This window comes from Phoxinus phoxinus (assembly GCF_949152265.1).
Source record: "Phoxinus phoxinus genome assembly, chromosome: 10".
In the NCBI taxonomy this organism is placed as follows: Eukaryota; Metazoa; Chordata; class Actinopteri; order Cypriniformes; family Leuciscidae; genus Phoxinus; species Phoxinus phoxinus.
In genome coordinates this window covers 11,169,247-11,183,126 of record NC_136885.1, presented here as the reverse complement: position 1 = coordinate 11,183,126, position 13,880 = coordinate 11,169,247, and the positions used below count along the sequence as shown (strand labels likewise).

The window sequence follows — 13,880 nt, the reverse complement described above, 5'->3', positions numbered from 1 at the left end:
AAATCGAAGCCCTTCTTTTAACTGACACGCATCTAAAAAAAACACCAGTGTGTCAAGACATCTTATTTCATAAATGACAATTATGAAAAGACAAAAATGAGTCACGGAAACTATGTTCATGATTTCTTAGAAAGCTGCGTGAGAGGGGGGTTTCTTCTTCAAAGCCTATAGCCTACTTAAGTTTGGATTTGAAATTGTATTTTCAATAAAAAGTGAATAAAGATAATTTCATTTTATTCGCCTGGTTATCTTACAGCTTAAAGCCTGGGCTGGGGCATCAAAGTCAAAGTCAAGAGTTTGAAAACAGTTTGAGGCACTTTGCGTTTCATAAAAGGAAAAGACCGTAATGTGTGGGTGCCTGCAGAGCAACATTGGCCACTTTTTTTTTTTTTAGCCACAGTTTATACTTGACATCAAACTTCTGCTCACACCTCTTAAAAAACAAAGCAGTTATAGTCACACAATCAGACAAACAACCACACGGCAAGTGTCAAAAAACCGCCGTGGAAAAAAGTCACGAACGTTTAATGGAGAACCCTTACGAAAAATAAGTATACTTCAAGTTAATTTTATGAAGTATAGGCTACTTAAGTAATGTTCAAGTATATTTTAAGTATACATTATGCATACTAATGTCAATATGCACTAGTAGTAAACTTGTAAGTGTTCTATTTTAATACCGCTTATTGGGACTAAATTGGCCCACTTTTAGTAGCCTATATAAAAGTATCTATGTTTAAGTGTACTATAAGTGTAACAGTAGTAAACTTTAAGTGCACAACTAGTTCATAATTACGTTTCTCATTTGTAGCCTACTGCAAGTGAACTTATGGGTATACTAGTAGTTTACTATTTTAATACTTGTAGCAAATTTTTAGTTTATGAAAGTATACACTTTGAAGTATCTCAGTAAACTACTAGTTTAGTAGTTTTATACTACAAGTTTTCTTTAAGTGAACTTAACATCATACTTGTAGTTTACTAATTATATATTCTTATAGTATTATATATTTTATACTTATACTTCTCTGTCAGTATAAATCACGTAGCCTGTACATAAAGTATATTTCTGAGAAGTACATAAAAAGTAGACTGAATTATACTTTCTTATTTTTAGTTTTAAAAAAGTATCTTAATAGCACACTTAAATAAACTTATTTTTCGTAAGGGAAGGCACATGCCTGCATACTTAGAAAGAGACACATTAATATCCTAACTTATATATTATTATTTTTTACATTGAGAACAAATGTTCCTGTGAATAATTGAGTTTTAAAAGTAGGCCTAGGCTATACCTACAAGCATTCCATGCAATTTCTTAATTAGCCATAGGCTTAGCCTCTAAACAAAAACCATGCACACAACAATTGCAGAAAAAAAGTGACAGTGGAAATATATTTTGTAGGTGTCTGTTTAAATGTAATGAAATCAATGTGCGTGCATGGATTTTTGATTCTCGTTCTGAATAAATTTTGATTTTCGTTCTACAAAAACATGATACACTTTATTATGATGTGTGCATGGTTGCCTGCACACGCTGAGATCTCCGCGATAAGATCAGGGGAGGTTTAATTAGTCATTTATCTGTGGGATCTCACCAAGATCTCAGCACCTGCAGATGCAGCTTTCACACCTGCTGCCACTATGGATGGTTTTCACATGATCTGGGTGAGGCCTCAAGAGAGATAGGCAGGAAATATGTAAAAAAAAGAAAAGAAAAAAGAATCCTTAGTTTATACGCGACTTCTTACTCTGTTGTGTAACCCCCCCAACCCCCACCCCCCACACACACACACACACAAACGAGCAGCCTGATATAAACGAAGACATTTGAGACTAGTCGTACGAATAAAATGTTTCAGATGTTTAATCTAAAAAATAACTGAGGGTAAAGTAACTTATGTACAGCACAGAATGTGCAAACATGAATGGTTTCTGTACAAAGAAATGTACATGCAAAATTAACATTGAGTCAAAAACATTCAAACTGACGTTATGTAAAAAACAGGGTGTCGCTACGTCCAGGTTTTTATGGTGTCTGTACATCTATACATTATGAGAAACTAACTTAAATAAAACATGAAAAGTCATACTAACATTACTGTCCCAGCATTATTATTATTTTTTACCTCCTTTATATTCAGCAATAAAATAACTGCAAATAGGTTTTAGTGACAAGAGTTAACAGTTGCTATGTGGAGTAATTATTCCACTGCAATTTGCCTCTTAAACTTTAAACCACAATTTGGAGGCAATTAACTTGGTACTTTCTCCCTGTACAACAGATATTGTACACGGGAACAAATCATCTCATCGTATTTAAAACAAAGTGAACTGAAAACAAATAATAATTATTATTATCGTTTAGTCATGCAACCTTATATTAACAGACTACTGCTGCATTGAGCAGATATGGAAATAAAAAAATCCTAATAATCTGACCATATGAAGCACTACTAACTTAAATTCGATTAACAAAAACCGAACAAGACACAATAAATAAATCAACAATCAATACATGTAAACTCCTGCTCTAGGAGTCAGAATTGCATTCATAACTTATTGTTACAAATCATAACCACCAAACAGGGAGAAGAAGCATTTTAGGTACATGAGGATTAACTTTGGTATAACGATGAAAAATAATGACATTCATAACAAAAAGCGTGACAAAGACACAAATGATTTTCACCAATGAGGCTTAAGCTTACAAAATAATACTGAACACAGAGAACTCCGCAAAAGAGCCACAGAAACATGTCTCAACTCGCAGCGGCCGATACATGTCGATTTAACACGAATCTTTATAAATAGCTGCAAAATGTAAAAGCCCCAACATTGCACATTTCAACAAATTACAAAGAGTGCACATTTGCTCTGCTTTCCAGCTTGTATTCTAACTGGTCAGTTGAAGGTCATGATCAGCCAATGAGAACGCATTTTAAACACAGCAAATAAACATGAATGAAGGCAGGTCCAGTTTATTTACAACATAAGGCTGATAGACAGATGCGAATCGAAACGAAAAGCTTATCTTTTACTCCCCTTGTCTGAAAGAGTTGCAGCTGTTAAAAGGCGTTTCGTTTGTTCTTGTTGATTTCCAAAAATGACTGTATGCTTATCAAACATGAAACTTGAGATGAACACCATAATTTAACCGATTTTATTTCCCTTTATATAAGCATTTTGTTTTTTTTCTCCAAAACGTTCAGGATAAAGATATCATCTTTACTGTGCTTCTTTACATGGTTTATACAAAATGCAATCTTTCCTGAATGTAGCCATTGGAATTACAGTACTCCTCTGAAACAACCAGATGGAAATACTGTCCGAACACAAGGCTAAACCTTTCTGGCTCAGGGAACAACCTTTAAAAAAATCATGCCCCCTTCTTAAATCACTTTTTCTCTCTCTTGTGAGTGTCGTTCATACAAAGAGAGAACGAACATGAGGCTGAAATGAATTTTTGAACTGTGGGAAAGGGGACTTCAGAGATTTGTCAGCAGCAGTTACAGTAACAGAGACCCAGAACCATTTCAGAATGACTCTAAAACGAGGATGAGATTACAGCATATTTCCTATTTATGATCTACATTTTTAACAGACGTCCTCCATATTGTATTCCCCCTCTACGTTTCTCTCAGTAGGCGGCTACGCAGGAATGCTCGGAAACTGGCGACGGGTCGCAGGTCGTTCTGATGTTTCCTCCGCTCTATGAACGAGACGAGTCTGGAAGTGTCGAGGCGAGTTGCGGCGGAGGCCATGTTGGGCTTCAGCCAGGGCTCCTCGCGTAGACAAACCTGTGCGGTGGGACGTCTGCAAGGCTCTCCTTGGAGTAAAACGCATAGGAAGTCCCGCGCCGCCTGACTCACGCCGCGGAAGTATTCCTCCGGGAAGCTGAAGTCGAGGCGGCAAATGTTGAGGCAGGTCTCCTCAACGCTCTCGTCCAGGAACGGGGACGCCCCGCTGAGCATGACGTACGCCAGCACTCCTAGACTCCAGAGGTCAGAGGTCAGAGCCGCTGGCTCGCCTAACACCAGCTCGGGGGACGAGAATTCGGGGCTGCCCAGCAGAGGGTGGATGTGAGGGATGTTGGAGAGATGTGCCGCGTCACCGAAGTCCGTCAGTTTGACTAGAGGCTGGGTTGACGTTTGCTCCATTAATACGTTCTCTGGCTGGAAGACACAAAAGTATGGCATAATGAAAAGAAACGGATGCCTGACAGGGTCAAAACACAAGTACCAAAGTAGTAAAATATTTAACAAGATTGAATTATTCAATAGATTTACAGTATAGGATAAGATGACCCCCCACCCTTTTTTTCTTAACCATAGATAGCACACATATCATGGTTGTACATTTTAACATATATAGAGAAAAAAGGGGGGAGATTAGAAGACAGGCATTATTCAATAATTTTAATGAATTGTATTAAGACCTAAAGGCTATTGGTTTGAAATCATTCTTGAATTCATAGTGATGTCAGTATGACATACAGTATCATCAATTCAAATATGGGCAATTAAATGTGTATATATTCATTTTTCTGTATTTAAGTCATACTGTAGAATAAATGTACCCTTCAGATGAATCTCTTTTACTGGGATTATCTTTGTCTGTCATCTGTTATTGAATGATTAACTAAATTTATGCTACTCTTTCTTATTTGTATTTTTCCTCCTAATGCATTTGTTTGTGATTAGACTAATAGCTGTCACCAGGAAGAAGTTATTTGCATTTGAAATGCTTGTGAAATGTTTAGTGTTTAAGTGATAAACTTTCTATTTAATTTGAGACATTTGCGAAAGGGTTTTGTTCTGTAAGCACTTTACTGCATCCTGTTGACTCATTCAACTTCTTCTTCTATGCTTTCATTATTGCTTAAATTCCTCCCTGTTCTAGTCGTTATTATTTATGACAATGGATGGAGCTTTTTATTGTTAGCACTACTCTTGTTATTAAGGCGATTGTAAATGTAAAATAATTATAAGCAATAAAAATAACTAAATTTAAGGATGGAATGTTCTTCAGGGTTCACACTTTTTATGACTAATGAATCTACATGTTGTTTCCAGTAATTTTGATAAGGATAAGGTATTTATAGGTTGATTTTATAGGTTGTTGTGTCTTCATTTAAATCATTGTAAGCCATCTTGCAGCTCTCTTGGAAATGTGCTGAGGCCCTCCACTTGCTTCCCCAAATGATCTACACATTTATAAAGAATACTTCAACGGGAAGGCCCACCTTCAAGTCAAGATGAGCAATCCTGCATGCGTGAAGGTAGTGTAAAGCTTCTAGGACATCCCGTAGGTAAAGAGACACCTTTTCTTCAGTCAAGTTCCCCCAGCTAACAATATAGTCCAGGAGACGACCTTGATCAGCGCTGACATGCAAACAAGAGGAAATGCGTTTCAACAAAACATTCTCACTTTCCTAAATCTACTATCATTAGCGTGTGAGAAGATTATATTGTTACAGATAAAGAAAAGAAGTCCACATACATCTCCAGGATGAGAACATAACTGGCTGGGGTCTCGAAGGTGTCCAGCAGGCCCACCAGATGAGGATGCTGAAGACACTGGAGGACGCCCAGCTCTTGAACCACCTGCTCTCGACGCATTAGCTTCTTATTTACTAGCTTAGCGGCCACTGATAGCCTGCTTCCTCTCTGCTCACACCACTTAGTGACGGCAAACCTGCCTCTACAGACGGACGGGAAACAAACGTTAAAGATAAATACGTATAGTTTATTTGATATCTTAATTTAGCTAATGCAGCATGTGAGGATATTTCATTTGTACGGTACCTCCCCAGTTCCATGACTTCAGTGTAGAGGGACTCAAAGTTATCCTTCCAGAGGATACCGTCACAGGAAGTGCCTACGATAAAACCAACACCGTCAGTGACTCTGCTGGTACAGTTAAACTTTTTGTTTTTGAGCACTGTGGACGAAAGCCGACTGACCGATCACTCTGAGGTAGGCGGATGAGGTCACTGAGCCCACGTCATTGGAGGCGATGCAGGTGTACGTGCCACTGTCGTCCAGAGCGGCAGGTGAGATACGGAGGGTCACTTCCCCTGTCTCACTGAACAAAAAGTTAATTATTAGGACATAAAAAACAAACAAACAAAAAAACTGTATATTCAAAACATGCTTCTCTGGATTACTAGATTCTGATTGGTCAATCACGTCATTCATTGGTCAAATATTTAGTGCTGGGCAATGATTAATCACATCCAAAATAAAAGTTTGTGTTTACGTAATATATATGTGTGTGCTGTGTATAATTATTTTGTATATATACACACATATATAAATACACACATATGCATATATTTAAGAAATATTTTCTATATTATATATAAATAACAATTTTTTTTAATTAAATACATGCATATGTGTGTATTAATATATACAAAATAATTATACACAGTACACACACACATATATTGTGTAAACACAAACTTTCATTTTGGAAGCGATTATTGATTATTGTACACTTACATTACAATTTTGTTTTTTTTACTCTTTACTTTTTTTAACCAAGCTTTTTTTGATAACCAATGTAATTTTTTATTAAAGGGATAGTTCACCCAAAAATTAAAATGACCCCATAATTCCCATAAGATCCCAAACACAATCGGAGTTATATTAAATAATATCCTGGCTCTTCCAAGCTTTACAATGGGAGTGAATAGAGTAGGCATTGGAGTTGTATGAATTCTGATGAATGGATGCGCTTTTTGGAGCTTCAAAATCTCGGGCACTAGACAGGATAGAGCCAGGTTATTTATTAATATAACTCCAATTGTGTTCGGCTGCAAGAAGAAAGTAATTTACACCTTGAGGCTCGAGGGTGAGTAAATTATGGAATAATTTTTTGGTGAACTATTCCTTAAAGATTTTATATTTAGTGCACTTACATTTCGACCACATTTTAATTATACAATTTTAAAATTGTAATCAGGAATTTTGCTCACAAAGGAAATAATCTACGTTCCAAGACGAGAGATTCATTTTGTCGGTAACACTTTACAATAAGGTTCACTGGCTCACATTAGTTAACTACCTTGAATTAAAATCAACTACAAATGAACAATACTTCTACAGCATTTATTAATCTTAGTTATACTACAGGGCCGTTGAATGACTGAATCTGATTGGTTGACTAACGTTCTACGGTGTGCAATTATTTTCAGGGAACCGCACGGCTAAAGTAGTTCCGGCAGGTCTTGACCGCATTACAGTTCCATATCACTTCGCATAGTTAACTGTAATAACGGAAAATAGGATACAATTCATAACAAGAAAAGCCATGCAGCCCCATGCGCATGATCTGCGATTTTCAATGTCTAGCTTCACAATCAATGGAAACGTGCAGTTTAATTTTAATAAATAAAGTATATAGTCCTATATATAATCAATAGAAAATTAAACTGAATATTTAAATAAATTGATAGTCCTGCTGCACGGGTTTTCGTAATTATTGCAGCAGATAATATAATAAATAAATTATTATTGATAGGCCTATACTTGTTAAAAGGGCTTTGTGTTTCATTTATTAGGCTAGTCTACTGTCACTAATAGAAAAAAGAATGAACGAATGAATTAAAACTAATTGAATGAATTAATAAATAATAATATTGACGCACATGCTTCTCTCTATCTCTCTCATAACTGCATCAATAACTGCATAAAGCCGGGGACACACTTACTGTAAGGCCGGTTATGAATGTAATTTAATACTTATGACTGATCATGCACGTGTTTTCAGCGCGTCCAGTCTGTGTTCACAGTGGTGTTTAAAATCTGCTGTATTTTCTATTAACTAACATTAACAAAGATGAACTAATACAGTAAGAAATGTATTGCTCATTGTTAGTTAATACATTAACTAATGAACCTTATTGTAAAGTACGTAAAGTACGTTCAATTTTGTCTAACCGACATCAATGACAAATTATAAGAAAAGTAAAGAAAGAAAAAACACTGTCCAAATTGTCAAAATGACCAAATGCAGTCAATGAACAACACAAAGACAACTATGGGAATATTATGCACGTACCAAGTTTCTTTCAGTAAACAGTTCAAATGAAAGTAGCAAAATGACTGTTCATCTCTCACAATACATTCCATCAGAAAACAGAGCAAAAGCGCCACCTGCAGCCTGTGCAACAGCATGACACGCACGATGATGTCTGTGCACTGCTTTTACCTGTGTGTGAGTGTGTATCTTCCACCACCGCTGAGAGTGCTCTGGTCAGGCCCTCTCCAGCAGACCGAGGCTTTGGGCTGCCCACAGATCTTACAGCGGAGAGTAACACTGTCACCCCTGTCACACACCACCTCACACAGGGGGACCGTGAACTCTGGGGGAACTGCTGCCAGCAATTCAGAAACACAGTCATACGGCTGTTTCATTATGACATGAACTGATTTAATATATTCAGAGAGATTTCCAAGAACGAAAGAGCAATATACTTACTTACCATCATAAATGTAGTTGGGATTCAAAAGCTGAAAGAAAAAAAAGCAACAATGTAATGTTTCATAAGTAGAATTTGTCAAAACCATGAAATGAATTACATAATGAATCATCAGACTGTTAAAGCAGTACCTTTACAGAAACCTTATTGGCGGGTCCATCTCTAGACTTGCGAAAGCCATTCTCTGGTTTGTTCTCTTTTCTGCCCTCTTTGTCTCTCTTTTCGGACTTTCGTCTGATGCGGAGAGCTGTGTGCCATGATGAAGACTTCCTGTATGACAAAAATAGCACCGTTCTTGAGACAACTAATTCACACATAGACTATAATTATTAGTCAACAAACAAGACGTCAATGTCCTTTTACAAATTGTGGTCTCTTCTAAGTAAGTCATGAGCGGATGTTTTCGCACTTACAGCATTTGTAGTAAATTAAAGGTCAACATGAACTCAAAATAAACCTGTTTACATGCTTAATACACATTCTTTGTTTTATTGTGACAATTCATCAGTGCACATTACTCAAAAGCATCATCATTTTAATCAAAATAACTTAATCCTATTTTATTTCCATTTCGAAGTGGAACTCGCGATGCAGTGGTTTCACTTCTGAGGGAAGCGTGGTTACAAAACCTAGACGTTTTAATTTTTTTTCCAATCAATTCCTTATGTATAAAATCAAGTCCTATTCAACATTTATGTTGAGTACCCTGTTAAATTTTGAAATATATTATAAAAGGATGATGGATTTTGAGGATTTGTTGCAAGTTTGCAACAAGACCCATTATTTTTAAATGTAACTGTTATAATATAATATAATAAAATAATAAAATATAATACTTTATATTAAGGTGACGTAGTTACACGTTACATGTACTTACTATAGTAATAACAGTAAATTATGCATAATTACAAGCAACTAACCCTAAATCAAACCCTAACCGTAAGTACGTAATACATTTTAATACATTTGTGTAATTAAACTGTAACAACTTCACATTAAAAATAACGTGTACTATAATATAATATAATACAATATAATATAATATAATATAATATAATATAATATAATATAATATAATATAATATAATATAATATAATAATAGTAGTAAGAAAGGCAAATTATTGGTAACCTCTAGGAGATATGTTAGTTCATATTGTTTATTTGTATGGGAGTAAATGACAAGATATTTCTGATGCATTTACTAACTTCTCAAAAGAAAAACATTGTTTACATTTAATATAAAGCAAATATCCATAGAAGCTTGTTTCCGCCACAGAATAAAACATAAAAAAATGTAATTGAGACTTTTTATCTCACAGTTCTGACTTTTTTTCTCAGAATTGCATGATAAAGTCGCAATTGCGAGTCATAAAGTCAGAATTGCGTGAATTATCTTTTAAAATGTTTTATTCTGTGGCTGAAACAAGCTTCCACAAATATCCATTAATGAATCCCTGAATACCCTTAATGAATGAATACCCCTTATGAATAAAAACTGTTATTATACAAATTGCACTACACTCAATCAGTTTAGTAACAACATGACAAAACGCTGTGAAGCTGAAGGTACCCTAAACCTAACCACAAAGATAGATGTTTGGCAGATGTGAATTACTTTAGAACTTCTAGAATAAACTAAATAATTATTGCACCCATTTTATTTTATTTTTTTGCTTTTATTGCTTACGTGCCAGTGATTACGCCTCCGTGTGCCAATAGTATCACACATGGCTAAGCAAACATTACATTCCTGACATTGTGCATAAAAAAAACAAAAAAAAACAAAAAAACAAAAAAAAACAATAACCAATCCTCACTTGAGGGTTCCGTCGGGGTAGTCGGGAATGATGGTGGAGGTGTGACCCAAAACGTAACCGGGGATCCAGCCCTCGGCTGCTGGGCCTTGTTCTGTCGAGGCACGGAAAACTAGAAACATGTTCTGCTGGTTAGAGGCCAATATCTGCACAACCTCTCCTTGATATACACTGATCTCATCCTCCTTTAGAGCCACATAGTCCTGGGTCACCAACATGGTCGACACACTGCTGCTGCTGCTGCTTTCACTCTGAGAGCAGAAACATAAGCAAAACGTCAGCGCACATTTTACATGATTTACATTTTATTCACAATGTTTATATGAGAAATATGTTGAAACATTTAGTAAGCTGGACATTTATAAGAGCATGAATGAAGCAAGTGAGAGCAGGTCAAGGAAAATATGATTTATAAAGCAAAATCATTCAAAGATCCTCTTTCAAGTTACACTAAAGAGTCCTTCACACACTGACAGTTCACACTTAAAATTGCTGCCCAGATGCTGTACTGTTGGTTACAATATCTATGCTCCTACTGATTGTTGGAACATGTTGAACATTTTTGCATCGCCAACAATATTTTTCGCTCATGTTGCTTCTAATCGCCTAATCATTAAAAATTAATAACTTCTGGCTTCTTTGTTGCAGCAAATTACTGTCAATGTGATTACCCTTGAAGTTCTGTTGGTTATGAGAGGAAATCTATCCCTTCAAGACAATATGAAATCAATATCGGAGTTTTGTGGCTTTTAGTCAATGTTTTATAACTTCAAGACCATCTATTTGCTAGTGGACTGCTAAAAGTTGACAAAATATATTCAAAAAGATATACTCATTTAAAAGGTACACTCTTTCTCTTTCAGGAAACAGACAAAATATATTAATGACTGCACTTTGGGAGTACCTACATTTGTTTGTCAAAAAAAAGAAAACTTTGTAGAATGAGAACATAATCTCTACCTCAAAAGCTGCCTGCTTCTGACTTGCAAGTAGTAGTGATGTAACTAAAGCCTATTTGCTATTTTAAAAAAGAACAAACCTTTTGATATGTTCTTGTTTCAATAGGAAATAAGTCTGCAGGGGATTTTATGGGGATATTCATTTTACTTTTTTTTTTATCTGTCTAAAAAGCCGTAAGCAGGTTAAAAAGAAAAACAGTGTTAGTAATTGTTAGTTGGCTGGTTTACGTGCTCCCAATGCTTGCATGTTAGGTCTTCACGGACTGTTAAGGAAAACACAATCCTGCCAGTTAAAAGCAGATAGAATCAGCAGAGACAGTCAATGGATGCATAGAGTTTCTGAGAAACTCTTGAGAAGTTATCCTGCTTAACAGTGTACATTGTTAGTTGCTCAGCACAGTCAAACCAGGCCAGTTAATATCCACAACAGCCTGTGAGAATCCTCTTTTAGTTCCAGGTCAAGGCACAATTACACACCCCAGCGGGTTAGTATGAAGCTGGAGGTGGAGGTGAAGCAGGACTAGGCCTCACTGAAGCCAGGAGCTAGAGTTTGGCTCTTACCCCATTGCTGTGAGTGGAGTGCAGGGACTGCTCACTGGTGGAGGAGCAAGTACTGATGCGGTCCAACTCCTTACTGTGGGCTGAGTGCCTGCGAGTCTGACACTGGTTGCGACTTAACGTGTCACTCTGCTCTGTGTAAGAGCCAGGCCTGCCAGTGGGAGAAGCTGGCATCGAGACCCAAAAAGGGGAACCCTTCTGGGCTTGGATGCCTGGTGTGAAAGGTGTAAAGTTCTGAGGGTTCAAGGGGGAGAGAATGGGTGACGGGACTCTTAGACGAGGCTTCGTTAGGGTGAGAGACTGGGACGCAACTGGAGTTCTTGGAATAGGTGTCCCTGATTGGGCTTCCTCGCGTAGCTCCTTCAAGGGGCTCTCCAGGACCCGCATCCTAGGGACCTCACCGTTAAGGTCCTGGTCAGGAAGAGGGCACGTACCTGAAGTGCGGTCATCTGGGGTGGGGGCGTGGTGGTGCTGCACAGGCTGAGGGAGACGAGAGGAAGGTTGAGGGATTCGGGAAGCTCGGGATCGGGAGCCACAGCCGGGACCCATGGAAGAGCTGCTGCTACCCCCTGGAAGTCCACTGCTGCTGGGTCCTCCAAGACCACTTGCCCCAACATGGTTCCGTTGGTATTCAATGGGTGAAGTCAGTGCTGAGTGGACAACAAGAGACAAGTTAGGTTAAATACTATAACTCAATCATCAAAGATACTTTCAAGTCTGAATGTTCTCAACAATGTTCTATCCTGTCCCATCCTGCTCACAGAGGTCCACTATTATACAGGGTTTAGCTCCAGTCCTATTTAAACACACCTGAAACAGCGAATCAATGTGTTTTGAGGCAGCTTTGAGCTAAACTCTGCAGGACATTGGCACACCAGGAGCAGGATTGGATACCCCTGGTCTAAAGCAACATATAGTAAACATATTACAGGAACAATCCCACAGGACCAACTTGAGGTTTACAGATATTTAACCAATACCCTCTTTTGTTGGAAACTCTAAAATTGCATTACCATTGAGGAAGTTTCTCTGGTTTTCCAGGATGCTGCTGATCTGCTGGATCCAGGCCTGGGAAACCATCCGGTTGGAGGAATGGAGGACATAGTGTTCTGTACTGCCAGTCGATGACCTTGAGGTCAAAATAAACTTACATGGGTCATTGTCAGGACTGTCCTCTAGACCCAGCCAACTGACCTGCAGAGTAGAGAGAGAAAGAGAGAGAGAGAGAGAGATAGAGAGAGAGAAAGAGAGAGAGAGAGAGAAAGAGAGAGAGAGAGAGAGATAACAGGAGAAGAATGGTATGAATTATATGTCTTTAGTTGCTACTCTATGTTGTGTCTTGAGCACAGTGTTTTCAACAGCAGTGGTTCTGTCTACACACCTTTATGCTGTTCTTAAACAGATAACCTGGCATAGAGAAGCCCTTCTTTTTATCCAGAGGTTCACTGAAGATAACTATTTGCTCAAAGAGGAAGACGCGCCTCTCCTTCATGCGAGAAAGGAGACCACCGTCCTGGTCTGAGACCATAAAGGTGTCCTGGAGAATCAGTCGGCCCTGGGCTACAATTTTACCCTGAACACAAACATAAAATAAACAATGTTCAGTCCACAGAAGAGTTAAAACTCTCTAGCATGTGCAAACATTACACTAAAAAATACAAAACTGTAATAAAAAGTATTAAACAAAATGAGACTCTTAGTAATCCATCCCAGGGTAAAGGCTTATTTACATTCAAGGTGCGGTCACATTTACCATTGTTGTTGTTTTGGCAAATTTTCACATGTGAAATTCAGTCATTTCAATAGGAATCAACATGATGTGGAATTTTGAGTGAGGGCAACATTTTTTCCCTATAAAGATTTCACAACAGGTTCAAGTTAGCCATGCGGATTTGCCGCGTTAACAAAAAGAAAGCTGCTTTGTTTGAAAATTACTATTGTGTGAGATCTGCTTCAAACATCTCAACAACAGTATAAAAACAATTTACACACAACATTTCAATGAAATGTGACTGTGCCTTAGGTTAAAAAAAAGTATACTAAACATTAACAATAAGACT

At 37.4% G+C, this 13,880-nt stretch overlaps 1 protein-coding gene across 2 annotated transcripts in view; it reads right to left on the bottom strand.

Annotated features, from left to right (window-relative positions):
• Positions 1 to 1,843: 1,843 nt before the first annotated feature.
• The window catches only part of triob (trio Rho guanine nucleotide exchange factor b), a 153,017-nt gene continuing 140,980 nt past the window's right edge, over positions 1,844 to 13,880 (bottom strand). The window contains exons 47-58 of one of the 2 annotated variants that reach the window (XM_079626370.1): positions 13,202 to 13,393; positions 12,834 to 13,014; positions 11,824 to 12,470; positions 10,307 to 10,554; positions 8,620 to 8,758; positions 8,492 to 8,519; positions 8,218 to 8,383; positions 5,966 to 6,087; positions 5,808 to 5,880; positions 5,503 to 5,703; positions 5,246 to 5,384; positions 1,844 to 4,175 (exon numbers count right to left, since the gene is read on the bottom strand). In XM_079626370.1, coding sequence (XP_079482496.1) covers positions 3,630 to 4,175; positions 5,246 to 5,384; positions 5,503 to 5,703; positions 5,808 to 5,880; positions 5,966 to 6,087; positions 8,218 to 8,383; positions 8,492 to 8,519; positions 8,620 to 8,758; positions 10,307 to 10,554; positions 11,824 to 12,470; positions 12,834 to 13,014; positions 13,202 to 13,393 — 2,682 coding nt within the window. In that variant the 3' untranslated portion in view covers positions 1,844 to 3,629. The remainder of the gene's footprint in view (positions 4,176 to 5,245; positions 5,385 to 5,502; positions 5,704 to 5,807; positions 5,881 to 5,965; positions 6,088 to 8,217; positions 8,384 to 8,491; positions 8,520 to 8,619; positions 8,759 to 10,306; positions 10,555 to 11,823; positions 12,471 to 12,833; positions 13,015 to 13,201; positions 13,394 to 13,880) is intronic. The other variant, XM_079626371.1, reaches the window with a different exon arrangement.